The 15,579-nt window shown below is 40.4% G+C and overlaps 2 protein-coding genes across 5 annotated transcripts in view; one reads left to right on the top strand and one right to left on the bottom strand.

The window, feature by feature from the left end:
- Positions 1 to 2,508: 2,508 nt before the first annotated feature.
- Positions 2,509 to 10,568, bottom strand: prmt1 (protein arginine methyltransferase 1). Of its 2 annotated transcripts, none has more exons than XM_034113647.1 (10): positions 10,485 to 10,568; positions 9,165 to 9,251; positions 8,894 to 9,049; positions 8,722 to 8,785; positions 8,456 to 8,598; positions 7,956 to 8,043; positions 5,223 to 5,338; positions 4,966 to 5,116; positions 3,792 to 3,913; positions 2,509 to 3,715 (listed from the first exon to the last, which is right to left on the bottom strand). In XM_034113647.1, exons 1-10 carry the CDS (start codon positions 10,509 to 10,511, stop codon positions 3,632 to 3,634), a joined length of 1,038 nt encoding a protein of 345 aa, XP_033969538.1. In that variant the 5' UTR covers positions 10,512 to 10,568; the 3' UTR covers positions 2,509 to 3,631. The 2 variants fall into 2 exon arrangements, with proteins under 2 accessions (XP_033969538.1, XP_033969537.1); XM_034113646.1 differs by having other exon boundaries at positions 9,165 to 9,260; positions 10,485 to 10,549.
- Positions 10,569 to 13,834: 3,266 nt separating this feature from the next.
- The window catches only part of ap2a1 (adaptor related protein complex 2 subunit alpha 1), a 38,092-nt gene continuing 36,347 nt past the window's right edge, over positions 13,835 to 15,579 (top strand). For all 3 annotated transcript variants that reach the window (XM_034113655.1, XM_034113653.1, XM_034113652.1), the window contains exon 1: positions 13,835 to 14,625. In XM_034113655.1, coding sequence (XP_033969546.1) covers positions 14,559 to 14,625 — 67 coding nt within the window. In that variant the 5' untranslated portion in view covers positions 13,835 to 14,558. The remainder of the gene's footprint in view (positions 14,626 to 15,579) is intronic.

Here is a 15,579-nt window from a genome sequence, read left to right as displayed (position 1 = left end):
CGCAGTGGGTCTCAAACGTTTTGATCACAATTTATGTAAACAAATAGGCCTATTTCCAAGGCACTCCTTTATAATTATTGGGATAAACAGGTTTTAAATCATTTCAATGTATACTATAGGACAGTAAACCAAAAATATTGTTTAAAACTGGATAAAAAATATGCATAAATAAATGTTAACTAGGTAAAATAAGATATGAATGAACAAAAAAAAATAAGTTACATTTATTTGTTATTGGCTATGGTAGGTTATTGGTTATGTTCACATACTTATTTGGTTATTAAAATGTAAACCGATCTTTTTCATATGGGTGTTTTAGAGTTGTACCCCCTAGATCTAGTCTCTAGTAATTCTGCTCAAAGTGCACCAGATTGAAGTATTTTACTTTAAAATGTTAAAACATTTCTTCCCGGGGGGGCATATCCATGGACACCCCTAGAGGATGTGATGTCCACCCCACAATTCAAACAATGTCCATACAATACTCAATACATTTGAAGCCTTTTAGATGTATATAACCAACATGTCAATACGTTTTTGTAGTGTATTTGTCTTTAGAGATTTTTCATTTATTAGTTATACATTCTATTGTGTATTCCTTGGATACACTATTGATCTTTATCGGTTCTAGACAAATTGTATAGAACTGACTCCGAGTGTCACATACAGAAATCGATTTCAGCGATCCATGTAGAAGCACAAAGCAACACAACTCACGGTCTGAGCGTTAATGTATACATACATCACCAGGTAGATAGATATACACTAGAACAGTGGTTCTCAACTGGTCAGGCCTCGGGACCCACTTTTTACTTGGTCAATACATCGCGACCCAACATTTTGAAGCACTCAAATCTATTCAACAAAAAATCGTGCTGTAATATATATATATACGCTTTTGAGCATACAATATTAATAAAAGTGAAGTACAGTGCATATATCCCTTATATCCCTTCACAGAACTAAAGTATGCTTTTAAAAAAGGTTTAATGAGATGATGGAATCAAAGCTGAACTATATAAAAAGGCACACATGCTGAAACCCAACCCCAGCAGGGGGGTCTGGGGGGATTCTCCCCCAGGAGATTTTTAGAAATACTAACATAAACTACGCATTCTGGTACACTCTGAGAAGAAAATCGGGCCTTCAAAATAAAAGTTTGACTTTTCCCCCCCCCCAAAAAAAAAAAAAAAAAATCTAATTTTTTTTTCCAACTTTTTTTTCTTCACTCACACATCCGCGACCCACTCGAAACGGGTCCGCGACCCACCAGTTGAGAACCACTGCACTAGAAGATTAGGTGAATTTTTGCAAGTCACTTCTTTACATTTTCACTCTAATGCCTATGTACAAAACCCTTTCCTCCCAAGTATGCTTCTCCCACTGCAGGCTTAAATTAGACATTTATTTTGAGATTTTTTTTCAGTACAACCATCGATGACAAATTAGTTTTGCAGACTCATTTTTAGGAAGATCTTTCCTGAAAACAGTTATCTCTTTACAGTGATTCAGGCGTAGGCTCCACGAGGACGAAAACGGGTTGAATCCGCATATTTCTCATGCGTATAGCCCTTTAAGCTCGACGACGCCATAAGGGAAACGTAGAAACATACCCCGCAAACGACAACGGGTCCAAAGGTGGATAGATCTGGGAACGGAGCGCTCTGGGGGGTCCAACGGGGCCGTGGGGTCGCCTATACGGTCATGCGTTTCATAGCCCCGCCTCTCCCCACCTCTGCTGCTCACCTCCGCAAAAGTACACTGCACACTGATTTCAGATTATTTATCTTTATCTCGATATGAACATAAACGCGAGTGAAGTCTAATCTGACAGGACGGAGACACGCAGCTCCTCCGGCTGTGAAGCAGCGAGAGCAAAACACACACTGCATGTCAGATCACCACCCTTAGCTATTTTAATTACCTCTCAAACTACCTAAACTAGTTATAAATATGTTTATTTTTACTGTCGGGTTTACTTACTGGATCAGCTGCTGCATGAGGAAGCATGAAGATTTAAACTTTAACACACATTGACCGGCGAAAAACTCTGCGCGGTTCCCTTGGCCCCCACCCATGGATGTGCCCCCACCGCGGAGAATAAACAGAAGTGCAGCCATGACAACCATTCTTCTTCGCTGCTTTTGTGGAGGAAGTTACAGCGCCATGTACAGGTTCGGCATATGTACTGCAGCTTTTCCAGCGGTTGGATGTAAACGGAGCCGTCTCGTGGAGCTTGACACAATCCGGTGTATATTGCGTGTGGTCGGAAGGTTTTTTGCGGTTGCATTTGCGTTACTCCGATGCGTTTTGCCGTATTTGTTCTCGTGGAGCCGGGGCCTCAATGTAGAATTTGAGAAGACATTTTTGAACAGCTACAACTCCTGGCTCAGTCAAAGTTATTATATGCAGATCACAGACCACTTACTCGAGAGGATACACAATGGAGTAATGCTAAGCATCTTTACAGAGATGCTTTCATAGAAAGGAACACTTCTGTAGCCAATGCAATAAAAGTTTATTAGTTTTATTTTCTTAAAAAAAAAACAAGCAGGTGACAAAAATACAAAAGAGAAAAACAAGGGGTCAGAGCTCCCAGCAGTGCCAACATAGTTACCACTGGATCAAGACAAACTGACAGATATGGGCCAGTGGACACATGGCCATCTTCTCCTTATGTGAAGCACTAATGGACATACTGATGCTCAAGGGTGTGAGCGGATTAAAGCCATAGGATGATATCTTGAGCATCTCAAATGCTGCAACCCAGCCATCGCTCAGCAGAGGCCCCAACAGGAGCATGTTTGAATCAGCCTCTGGTATCTCAGCTCACTGTGCTGCCTGCAAGAATAGCATCTCTAGTGCTGTCCAAATATAAAACACATACCGATTCTAAGCAGGCTTTAAGTCTATAGTTCACAGTTACGCGAGAACAATAGGGTTTAATTAAGTCACAGTATTCAGACTAAATTCAATTATTTTTTAAGTGTGGCGTTTGTTAATCATTCTCCTAAGGAGAAGTTGCCCACAGCTTAAAAACAAAAAAAGTTTTGAATGGTGGAATGACAGCTCATTTATAAAAAATATGTGGGAAAAAAAGAAAGGTATTTAGTCTCAAGTAAACATTTGGATCTGAAGTTATCTTTCCAAAAATTGCAATATGATATACATTTGTTTTTTTCTTAAACATGGCTATTTTTGGTTTGAACAGGGCATTTGGTGTTTGGTGCACAGGTGTCTTGTCTATGACACAAGACTTCATCAGAATCAAACATAAGGAGATCCCAAAGTGACTGACAGTATTACTGTGCACACATGTGGGCGGCCATGGTGTCACTCATGCAAAGACAAGAACCTCAGGGGAAAACCCAGAACATGTTGGACTCAAACACCGGGCACATGTCAAACACAAGTTATGTTTAGCGACTATGTCACCATGACAACTCACATTGACAGAGGATGTGAAGACCTTTTAAATACTGTTAACGTCTGAACAAGAAAATGACCACAAAAAAAAGAAGTTTCTAAAATGTTGCTGCATGGGGAGCATCAAACTAGTGTACAGACTCAGTCAAACAGTATTACCTGTCCTCTACTCAAGACAAACTAACACCAGGAGGGACAGAGACTTCTAACGCATCCTGTACTCCGACGTCTTCGACACCTCACACAGCTGACCTTTGAAGTCCAGGTCGACGGTGAAGTCCAGATCCCTCTGAAAACACAACAACGTGTCAGACAAAACGAACAAAGCACAAGACTAGATAAGAACTTCCAAACTTGTTGCTTACATTGTTCTTGCTGTTTGGCTTCATGCTGATTGTGCCAAAGATCTCCTCCCCGGTCTTCACAGTCAGGTAATCGTCCAGGTAGAAGACAGTCTGCTTCCAGTGGGTGTATGGAGACTCTGGGCCTGAGGAGGGAAGTGAAAAGCAGTCTGCTGTTAAAACTCAATACTTTGGAGTTCTGAAGATGTTATTTGATCCAAGTCAATGCCCAAAGCATGAACCCATCATAGTGGTTCAGAGCAGGATGGGTTTAACCCATAAATGCAGCCAAATATCAAAAAACTTCATTCCGTTTAGGCAGTTTCAGCCTTAAAAAAAAAAATCAGTTGTTTCTCCAACCTACTGATGAAATCATGGTTCCCTTCCATATGACAAAGCTTCATGTCTACTAACGCAGTAATAACTAAGATGTCATAATTACAGAAAGTAGTAGATACCAATGAAATGCCCCGATTGTTAAAAGGGCCCATTTCATGGCCATTTCTACTGATCATAATTCCATTGTTGAGGTATACTGAAATAGATTTATATTGTGCAATTTTCCAAAATCGCATTGGTTTCTCATACAGCATCTCTGTATAGCATGTGTATTCACTCAGTCCTAAACGGCTTGTTGGAGCTCCTGCCCCCACCCTCCCTATAAGCCCAGCGGCCGTCTGCGAGACCCAGCCCGAAAACACACAGACTCACAGCCTCGCCCCACCGTCTCAGGGAGGAGAAATCGGCAGAGCTGCAGCTGAGAAAAGATTGAGTGTGTGAGGAAGTCCGCAGATTGGTCAATTTGGACCAATCCACGGATTTAACGTAACGGCTCCATGGATTGGTCCATTTGGATAGCCAATACATTTACACAGCCTTGTACTTATGGTACTGTAGAAACATCTGTACTGTTTTCAAAAGTCAGGCATGTACTTTGTACAACAGTATCACTTGTTACATCTCGTTAAGAACCATTTGGGTAAAAAATGCTCTGTGTTACTGTTACCATTTGACCAGAGTTTACAGATGTAGAATTACCAGTGCTAATTAATTGCCAATTCTAATCCATGGTATGCAAACACATATCGAAGACTCACAATTTAGTGTCTTACAGAGTGGAATATGGTTATTATTGACACTAGGACATATATACAGCAATAGAACACTGTCCAGTGGTATCATTAGTAATTATACTGACTGGTGGAGAAGCCGGTCCTCTTGTGACAGCGGGTGAACTCTATGTTGAAGTAGGTGACCAAGGCATGGATGTAGTCATTCCTTTTCACCTGCAGGCAGAATGGTGAGGTGAAGGTCAGATCATCTGCCTTCACTGTGTAGATGTCCACCTCCTGAAAAACAAAGGGAGGAGTCAGACTTTATTATTGAAAACGCTTCACTGCGAATGACACTATTTGAAAATCATAACAATCTCAACGCAAGCATTGGTCCACCCACCTTGATGAGACAGGCGCTGCTGACCAGCTGCTTAGGATCCACCACGTCAACCAGGGGTTCCTTAATTGCCACCTCCTTGATGCAGGACATATCGAAACCATATACGTTCTCCCACCCTAATACAGACACAAGAGCAGAAATTAGATGTGTGGCTCACCAGTCGTGTGCCAAGGGTTGAACTAATTAGTCAAATGTCTGGGCGGCAACACATTTCATGGTGCGATGTGTACTTTGGTTTTGGGATCATGGTTAAGGACTGCAGTGAAAACAAAATAAAATGTGTTTTATATGAAACTGTTGCAAGAGTTAAAGGTCCCATGTCATGGCCATTTCCACTGATCATAATTCCACTGTTGAGGAATACTAGAATAGATTTACATTGTTCAATGTTCCAAAATCACATTGGGTTTCTCATACAGCATCTCTGTATAGTATGTGTATTCACTGTCCTACACGCCTTGTTGGAGCTCCTGCCCCCCCCTCCTTATGAGCCCACTCTGCTCTGATGTGTGTTTGTGTGTTACAATGGTGTTTGTTAACAACCAGAAAAGGACACCAGTAATTACAAACGAGAATGGGTGTTGGGTGGGACGATACAGGGCTCGCTGCTCCGCTCGAGGAGCGGACAGTGTGAGCTGGATTACTGGTGTCGTTTCCTGGTTGCTGTGTGGGGTCTGCGAGACACCGCGGAACTCAGCCTGAGCAGTGTGGCGAACTGTGAGTGGAGATCCACGGAGCCGCGGGTGAGAAAATATAAGGCTGAGTGAGTGTGTGTGCCGGCGAAACTCCGTGGAGTACCGCGGCTAGGGATGGGTATCGAGAACCGGTACCAAGTCAGTACCCGACGCTGGACAAACGGTGCTGCTATCGGTATATGAATTACACTACTTCCTTAGTTTAAACAATTCTGGTTGGTTGGGAACCCTCATTCCGTGTGACGTATCCGGTTTTATTACCACTGATTGGCCACTGTGAATGCCACTCGTCATCTCTCCCAACAGTGCTCTTATTATTGTGAGACTCCCGGGGGCAGACCATAGGGGCAGACGCAACATCTTGCTAGAAACAGCGTCTCAAGGCTTCTTAACATTTAACAACCTATTAATGATGCATACCCACTGAACAGGAAGAAACTCAGCTAACAGACGATATTAACCATATCTGCACAAACAACATATCACATGAAAGCTGATTCCATTGGTATAAGTCTCATCACTGTACGACCAAAACTCACTGAACTAGCAGCCAGGAAAGAGCAAGAAAACAAATTTACGTAGCCATGATTAGGGATGGTATCGTTAAGGTTTGACAAAAAGGTAAACTAACTAAACAAATTGTGAACAAAACTAACATTGCTTTTTATTTAAATGAAATACATAATATTTCACATCAAAAGAAACAACAATGTTTTAACAAATCGTATTAAATAATCTGATTACAGAATTTTAAACAGAATAGCTGAAACTTTAACAAAATAAATAACTCAGTTACCTCTAATCATTAACCCATGTTTGTATAATTGTGTTAACTGTGTGTTGCGGTTAGCATACCTGACGTGGAAAACTTACTCGTGGATGCTACTATGATGACAGAGCTACTAGAAAGACAATCGAAAACGGTGCATTTCTCCATCTGAATGTGGTGCACTTTTGCTAAATGTTTCGACAAATTGCTCATGTTACCGCCCTTACATGCTAAACTCTTATTGCACTTTTGGTAACGAGCATTGTCCACATCCAGATGGGTAAAGTTTAACCACACCTCGGAGCGCGTTCTCTCCGCCAATTGTGTGTGCCCCTCGCAAGCATGCGGGGAGAGATCTCTTGTCTGGATTGGAAAGATCGAAAATACTAAAAATAATCATAGACTCATTTTGCAGTCTTTTTGCGTACTAGAAACTGAGTTGGCGACACTAAAACTGCGATATAATGTTTGTTTTAGCAATAATACATTTTTTACATGTCTCCAGTACCGATAAAAAGACCGATAACGTCGGAGCTTAACTGTACCACGGTCTTTAATAATTCAGTGTCTGTGTAACTTTAAAATGATTACTGATAATCCATCATTACAATTATAAATAAACGGATTATAATGGTATTCCAGAGACACACTGTCAAACACTCATACCTGCTTGGTATGACATTGAAAAAGTTAAATTAAATAAAAATAAATTACAATAAAATGACTGTCGTTTAATCTTCACATCTTGTAATCATGTCTATAATTTTGAGCACCAAATTATTGAAAAGTATAGAAAAATACCGGTATCGATAAGTAGTATCGGTAAAATCCTAACGATACCCATCCCTAATCGCAGCTGAGAAAAGATAAGGCCGAGTGAGTGTGTGTGAGGAGCGCCACGGATTGGTCCATTTGGACCTTGGTATTGTTACGTCCCTATACTCGGGGAAAAATCTCCAACGAGTCGTTCTGGGGCAGCATAGACAGGTCTTTTCTGTGTTAAGAGTTTTACTCGCTACAGGGTGTACTTTGAGGGTTTGCAGACCGTTTACATGCAGAAAGCTACATAACACACAAGGGGACGGGTAATAACCGGAAAAGCATTAGATGGGACCTTTAAGATACTTTTTTTTTTTTTAAAGAGTAGAAAATGGCTAATTACCCATGAGTAAATACGTTTATTTATATACGTAATCCATTAAGTACAAGGAACGACCTCGCAATGAGTCTCCTGACACAACATAGACCCATGAATGTTAAACTACTCACAGTGGATTTTGTAGTCCTTGTACTGTCGGTCTTCGATGGCAGTGACATAAAGGGTTGCCCTGTCTGGGAAAATTAGTCCATCTGGTCTCTGTAGAGGGGAAACAGAAGTCAGACTCGTGTGAGAAACGAGCAACATGGTACATTTTGTCACATGTCAAAGGCCACCTCATGATTAATGTCCAATAGCAGTTGACAGTGTTATGCCAATTCTATAAACCATAGAATATTATTTAATCAAACATTACCTTAAATTCTCATATTAGCTAGAATTGAAGTCCATGAATACAATGCAACTTGCCATAGGAATTACCAGGAGAAAATAGAAATAAAGCATAAAAAGGTTTTTATTTTAAGTGATTGGTTAAATAAAAATGTATTTGTTATGGCAGCACACCACAAAAGTACTGTTGTGTCAGTTTGGACTCGTGGGAAACCTCATCACTACAGTGCAGAGGAACTCATTTATTTTAATGTGTTGAGAGACAAACAAATATACACACCAGCCATTTGTCCCTGGCATAAATAACTGTGTTGAGCATGGACTCATAGAAGAGGCAGTAGCCCATCCACTCTGATATGATGATGTCGACGCCATCTGTAGGCAGTTCCACCTCCTCCACCTTTCCCTTGATGATGGTGACAACTGTAAACACAGAAAGGGTCATCAGCTACAACCTTTAAGCCCCTGATTCCTGTGAGACCCAAAGACATTCCTATATTGAGCAACCATGCAATGATGGGACCATGAATAATTCCACTAACTCACCGTCATCCATCTTGTTGGCCTTCACAATTTTCACAGCGTAGTCTGAGATGCTGCTACACTCAATCTAATAAGACAAAGAGCAACATTTTAATTCACACTGCCTTCTTATGCCACTAAAGACCAACAGTTAACATGAGTCAACCCTTCCAACTGGATTAGTACCAACACATACCCCGATAACCTTCTTGGCTCCAGCTTTGGCAGCAAACATGCAGAGAATGCCTGTCCCACTGCCCACATCCAGCACCACCTTGTCCTTAAACAGATGCTTGTTGTGGAACATGGAATTGCGATAGGTCAGAGTGCGAACCTCATCTTTCAGCATTTCCTACATTTGAAGGAACAAAGGGAGGGTTAAATCTTGTTACACAAAACAGATACGCTTTATATGGGTTGATCATTTGAAAACCTAAGCACAGCAGTTTGAGTTGAAAGGGAATTACCTCATGGATGCCAAAGTGGGCGTAAGAGTCAAAGTAGTAGTCCTTTGATGTCATATCCTCCGCTGCAGGCTTGGCTGAGCTCTCCCCCTGAGAAATCTCAACAAAAGACACCCACAATTACAACCCAAGTAAGTTTGGCCATTGTGTCAGGTTTGGTGAAAAAATACAATTGTATCCGTTTGCAGAGATTAGACCTGCTGAAGCTCCCAACATAAAACCGATAGTTTTACTTGATGGAGGACACGGGCAGAATATTAATAAAGCAAACAGCCATATGGTAAAGGTAAAACTCAATATAGATAAAACAATTGTATATGCTTTGAACAGAGTACTAACTACGTTTTTTTGAGACACAAGCTGCAATTATGTGCAGCTAAAACACTGTACTACCACCTTTATATTTTATAGATGTACACACGTGTTTGGACAGATTTTTTAATGATGGTTTATTTTATTTTTTGAATAGATAAATTCATATTGATTTTGGTTTAAGCCAAAAATAAATGTACAATGCTGCGACTGCCCGAGCAGGCAATGAATGAGGCCAGCCCGCACAAAGATGGAGCACATGGTCCATGGTGCTGAAGTGATCGTGGCCTTCCTCTAAAAAGGATATTGTCAAATATACATTCATCAAAAGCCTCGGTACATCAGCTCACAGTCAGGCCACATTGTCACAGAGACAATTCACTCTCGGCGTTATTAGCTGTTTGCTTAAACTTACTACGTCACTAAAGTCAAACAACTATAAAATAAAATAACAAGTCATAAAATAAGATAGTGATGCCGCTAACAAAACACGACGCTGGTGGAAGATGTTTACTTGATCGTGGAATGTGTTTGAACCAACAGAGGAGTAATGTAATGGATGAGGCAGCACTCACACTGAGCTAGACAGAAAGCTAACGGAGCTAACACGCTGGCTCCCATGCGGTCCCACAGGCCGGCTTGCTGTCGCACCAAGTAAAACTACGTTTCTGCCACCAGAAGTCGCTTAAACGTACAGCGATGGCCATCGATTTCAAAGTCGATATACATACGTAAAAGTAAACAAACACAAAAGTGTATACGTCAAAATGTAGCTGTATCCGATGAGCAACCCCAAATGAATGAGCGGGTGCATCACATAGTAACGTTAACGATAGCAAGTTAGCTTCAACTAAAATGGATGCATCATGAGCTGGAGCGAATGCAAGGACAAAAGCTAAACGTTAAGTCCAACAACTAATATATCATTTGGAATACTGATCATACTGATATGCGTTTAGCGTGTACACAAATTAATTAGGTGTTTATTTAATGTTCTATTGGACACCTTACCTCCATCCTCTCTGCTGGCGCCGCCATTTCGGTAGTCTGCCTGGCTGCGGGAGACTGAAGGACGCTCGACGCCCCGCCCTCTCTTTATACACCCAGGCCCCGCCCACAGCCAGCTCTCATTCTTCTTCTCTTTGGGTTTTAATTAACCTATGGTTTTAACCATTACCGCCCTCTTCTGCTGAGTGTGGATCATCGATAAGAACCTAGCCATAATCCCGTTTCTCTACAGCCACTTCTCCAACTTTAATTTTTAGCTTGAGTACCATCTCAAATGCCATTGGTCTGAACATTTATGGAAATGGAGGATTCAAATGAATTTTATAATCGTCACACACATGTGCAGCACAGCACACTCACAGTAAAATTCAGTCTCTAAATGTAACCCTAGTATCCGCAACTAAACAGCATCTGGGAGCAGTGGGAGGCTCAAGGGCACCTCGGCAGTGCCCAGAAAGTGAGCTGGCTCCTCTTAAAGTACTTGTCCCCTAATCTTTTCTCGGACCTGAAACCTCCAGCTACCAAGCCAAATTCCTACAGACTCAACTACTGCTGCCCTGTAGGATACCAACTATTTCATGTTCTATTCAAATGAACATGTGTTTTTTTTTGTTTTTTTATCAATACAAAAGCTACGACTACATGCAGTGGAATGTTTATTTAACTTTATTTACACGGCTAAATTGAACCCTTGATTCTGATTGGTTAATTTAGTCCCTTAATATGGCACCAGCCACCCAACTGAGTGGAAGTGGGATAGGGTGTAGGGGCTGAATTGGAATAGGACCTAGTAAGAGTGTCTGAACTTTTACTTCCTTCTGGAACTTCCATCAGACCTGGAGCATTTAATAGGGTTCTGACTTTCAAGAAGTATCGGCAGGAGCGTGCCGAAACTATAACTGAACTACTTTACTAATACATTGTGAATGCTGAATAAGCAGCAAAATATCTAATTATCAACGTCCTATTTCACTTAAGAAAATCTTAAATTCGAAGTATCATCTTTAAAAGTATTACTGTTTCTGCGTAATTTCAGACACAGAAATATTTTCATTATTTGACTTAAATATTCTGCCAATCCCAAAGTTTTCATTCCTCATATAACATTTCAGAAAATAACTATAGTAACAATTATGCAACCAGATTGACGCACCTGCCATAAAGGGACAAAATGTGACAACAACTTTAACAAACCTCTGCAAAAAAAGTCAGTGTTAAACTGAGTGTTGAAAAACAGCATATCTTGAGTGAAGAATGTTTCTGTTTCCTATCCTGATCAGTAGCTCAAGTTATTGACACCACCAACATGAAATCTAAATCAATGTGTTTGGCAAACTTTTTTCTTGCTAATGATAACAATATGTTAATAATAATAATACAAAATTGGATTTCTATAGCGCTTTTCATAACAATAAGGGGAGGGTTAGGATGGGGGGAGTACAAAGGAAAAGAAAACAAGGACAAACAAAGACGATCAATGGGCATGGATTGGGAGGGGGGGGTGCTATGGGTAGGCAGAGGAGAAGAGATCTGTTTTGAGGAGGGACTGAAAGAGTGTGAGGGACACGGAGTCGCTGAGATCTTGGGGGAGGGAATTCCAGGGCCTTGGGCAAAGGCTCTGTCCCTGAAGGTGCGTAGATTGGCTTTCGGGATTGATAGGAGACCGGCTGAGGTGGATCTGAGACCGTTGGTGTTAGTAGGGGTGAGGAGGTCAGTGAGGTAGGGGGATGATTGGACTCGCATGCACAAAATGTGTGTGGATATAAATATGGATAATATCACAGAGATGATAAGCACTTTTAATCTTGTTATAGCTTTTACATTCTAAATAGTATGTTATGTTAACATAATTTCAAAGTACGAATTCAAGTTTTTCAGCTTAGAGAGTATAAGTGCCACAAGTGCTCATGTGATTGACATTAGCTAATTAGTGTCGTTTGAGACACACAGACAAACAAATATACCAACACACTGGATGATTCAGGCTTTTCTATTTTTAAGAATCTACCCCTTCACAACACCCACCCAAACCCCTTTTTAAAATAAAACCCCTATGGAGTAATTATATCTGAACATCACTGCTACACTCACTGTATGATAACAAGAAACATAGAATGCACCTATTTTAAATAAAAGCTCTTAGTTAAACTCTTGTCAGAGTTTAGACCTCAGTTTGTGTTTTTCCTTCCAAAATTCCAACAAAGATAATTATTGGGAACCTCAACTCTTCTCAGTGCACTTCAACTCATTTGTGTAAAAAATCCAATTAGAACTTCTTTTGATGCTTACTCTTTTTCTGTATGCTCCATCCCTTCAACACATACTGCTTCCACTACTTCTCATGCATGTTCAACTTGTATCTTCTGATTCATAATCAATGTAATCCTTTACATTTTCACATCTTAAATTCATTATCCGTTTTATACAAATTTCAAACATTATGGGTATTCAAATTTTAAATAGCATTAATGCTAATTGAACCCATTCACTCACCTACTCCTACTGATTTATCCTCTTCTTACACATTCAAGCCAGCTATACAGTGCAGTGTCAGCTTTTCAGAATGTATCATTTAAGCTTTAACACTTTCCAGGCAAGTCATTTCACATTCCTGCTTTTTTAGCTTAGCTTTGCAAAAATGTTTAGCTCTTAGCAGGAAATGCATGTTCTAGTTTACTACATTGTGTAGTCAAATTATACATTTAGATTAGATATACTTTCATTGATAACTTATTGTTAATTGAAATAAGACATTCCCCTTAATATAGCTGTGCGTCTGGTGTTATTTAAATGTCATCTGTATTCATGTGACTCAATATAAGGGGAGTTTCAAAATCCCACACACAAATGCAGTGACAAGCAGTGTGTAAACGCAGGTTCCACAGTTTGTAGTATAAATATGTAACAACAACCGATATGTTTCGAATTATGCTACCTTAAATACATTTAGTTGTGGATTTCTATTATATATATTATAATAGATATATATTATAATTATTGTATCATTATATATGTATATTATTATCTACAACAACAAAAAAGTGTGGTTGCATCAGATATAGACTATGAACCTTCTCTTTTATTATACGTGGATCTTTGTTGTCATTTTACCTTCACATGACCTTCACCCACCCCGCTGTCATTCTACAAACAGTTTCCTTATTTGCAGCCTCTGTACCCGGTGCTAATACGTCTTTATAATGACAGGTACCTGGAGCCGGGCAGCCAGTTTTGGGCAGTGAATTTGGGCAGATGTAATCCCAGTGCCACCAAACTGGACCAATCAGCCCCAGGCTGCACGAACTGTCACAGAGTAGAACGAAAGGGGCGTACGCGTGCACGGACTGCATGGCGCGGTCACGCGATCAGATCTGCTGTCACGAGCCTTATCCAAGCAACGGAGTGGAGGCTGGAGAATTAGAACGGACATCAATTATACACCACATTTCAGTTACCAAATTGAGTGTGTGGTTAAGAGAGCCGGGCTTTAAATTCGTATTGCAAGTTGGCACTTGAGAGCGTCTACGTAGTTATCCCGGACAACCGGTGATGTATCCCAGTATTTGAATGATATTGGTAGACAGCTAGCTAGCTGTTAGGCTAGCTATACGGCACTTGACTTCGAAGTAACTCAACGTTATATTCTGTGACGTTTGTTCTACTAACACATCTGACTGCATGTATCTGCGAGACACCCAAGTAGTGTGGGGTTTTACCTTGTGAATCGTTACAGTAGATGGTATATGCGTCGCCTCTATGTGTAGGTAAGGATTGAATGAAATAACGTTAGCTTGCCATAGCCAGCGGAAACGAGCCAGTTAACAGGGATAACGCTAATTTATCCTCCAGCACCATCCAGCTAATCTAGTGTATGCTATCTGAGCTAACATAGCCTGCCACAGGCACACCGCGAGCTTCGTCAGCAACACTGAATGATATAGGTGTAGCGAGCAACTGGAATTGCTGAAAAGCTAGCTACTACTAAACGTCAAGTTGGCCATATTCGACTCCAGTCCGGTGTAAAGGCTGAGCGACGTCAGATACCGTTAAGGCCGGAGTGAGGACAAATCTGCAAACATGCCGGCTGTGTCGAAAGGAGATGGAATGCGCGGATTAGCAGTTTTCATTTCGGACATAAGAAACTGTAAGTGACATTTTCTATCGTTCCTGTAACTGATGTGTGTCGTTCATCAGTTAACCCATTCCTTTTTTTACATGTGTTGTATTAACGTGGTGGGCACCACAGCAAAGAGCCGCTAACTATGTACACAACACATCCTCCTCGATGTGACGCTGACATGTCTGTTTAACGCACCTGCTGCAACGGAATCAAGGCTCCGATACATGCAGAACACGAATCCTCGTCTGTGTTAGAAGCTGCTTTGGTCACACTGCAGTGTATATGTCATTATTTTAAACTGACAGCATGACAGTTCATACTGTAACAATGGCTTTCAGTTTGAGGCTTATAATAGATAGGAAGGACAGCTGAATCTTAACCTGAAGACCCTGCCATCATCTATAACTGGCACAATCAACAGGGCACCATGAAATAAACATATGCTATTTTCAAAACGTCGATTATGTTTTTTTTAAACGTTTGCATACATTTGCAACTTTATTGTATAGATTTTCGCATTTTAAAATTGTAATATTGACGATTAACGACATTAGTCAAAAGGAGCTATAGGCTAAGCGCCAATAAGATAATAAATGAAATTACTGATAACAGTTTCCGACTTCTAATATTGATATAATAACATTTTGTATGATAACATATTTAATCGTGGTATGTGTAATTAGTATATAATTCATTCACATGTATACAAAATTGTCTGGGAGCTAACAGAGACAGGAAGGAATGTCTATGTAAAGCTCATCCATTGAATTAAATACCTCACAAATCAAAGTCATTTGGTAAGAGTGTTATATTATATGTTGTATGGGACCAATCTGTTGACAGGTGACAAATATATTCAGCCTCAGTATATAACATTATGTCACAAAAGACTATGAAAATCAGTGAGAAAGGTTTGATCATTAGACTGGTTTAATAAATGCAGTTTTCTGCTAACCTGGAAACAGATCCAAAATGGAA

The sequence above is a fragment of the Trematomus bernacchii genome, unplaced genomic scaffold (assembly GCF_902827165.1).
Source record: "Trematomus bernacchii unplaced genomic scaffold, fTreBer1.1, whole genome shotgun sequence".
Lineage (NCBI taxonomy): Eukaryota > Metazoa > Chordata > Actinopteri > Perciformes > Nototheniidae > Trematomus > Trematomus bernacchii.
The sequence above is the reverse complement of the archived record's forward strand: the minus strand, read 5'-3'. Positions and strand labels throughout refer to the sequence as shown.

What these genes read in the sequence shown, in the direction of transcription:
- prmt1 (XM_034113646.1), bottom strand. Translation starts at nt 10,511, where the DNA reads ATGGCGGCGCCAGCAGAGAGGATGGAG. An exon ending in CGCCAGCAGAGAGGATGGAG is followed by an intron (nt 9,261 to 10,484) that starts GTAAGGTGTCCA and finishes TCTTTTGTTGAG; the next exon opens with ATTTCTCAGGGGGAGAGCTC. An exon ending in GAGGACCGGCTTCTCCACCA is followed by an intron (nt 3,914 to 4,965) that starts GTCAGTATAATT and finishes TTCCCTCCTCAG; the next exon opens with GCCCAGAGTCTCCATACACC.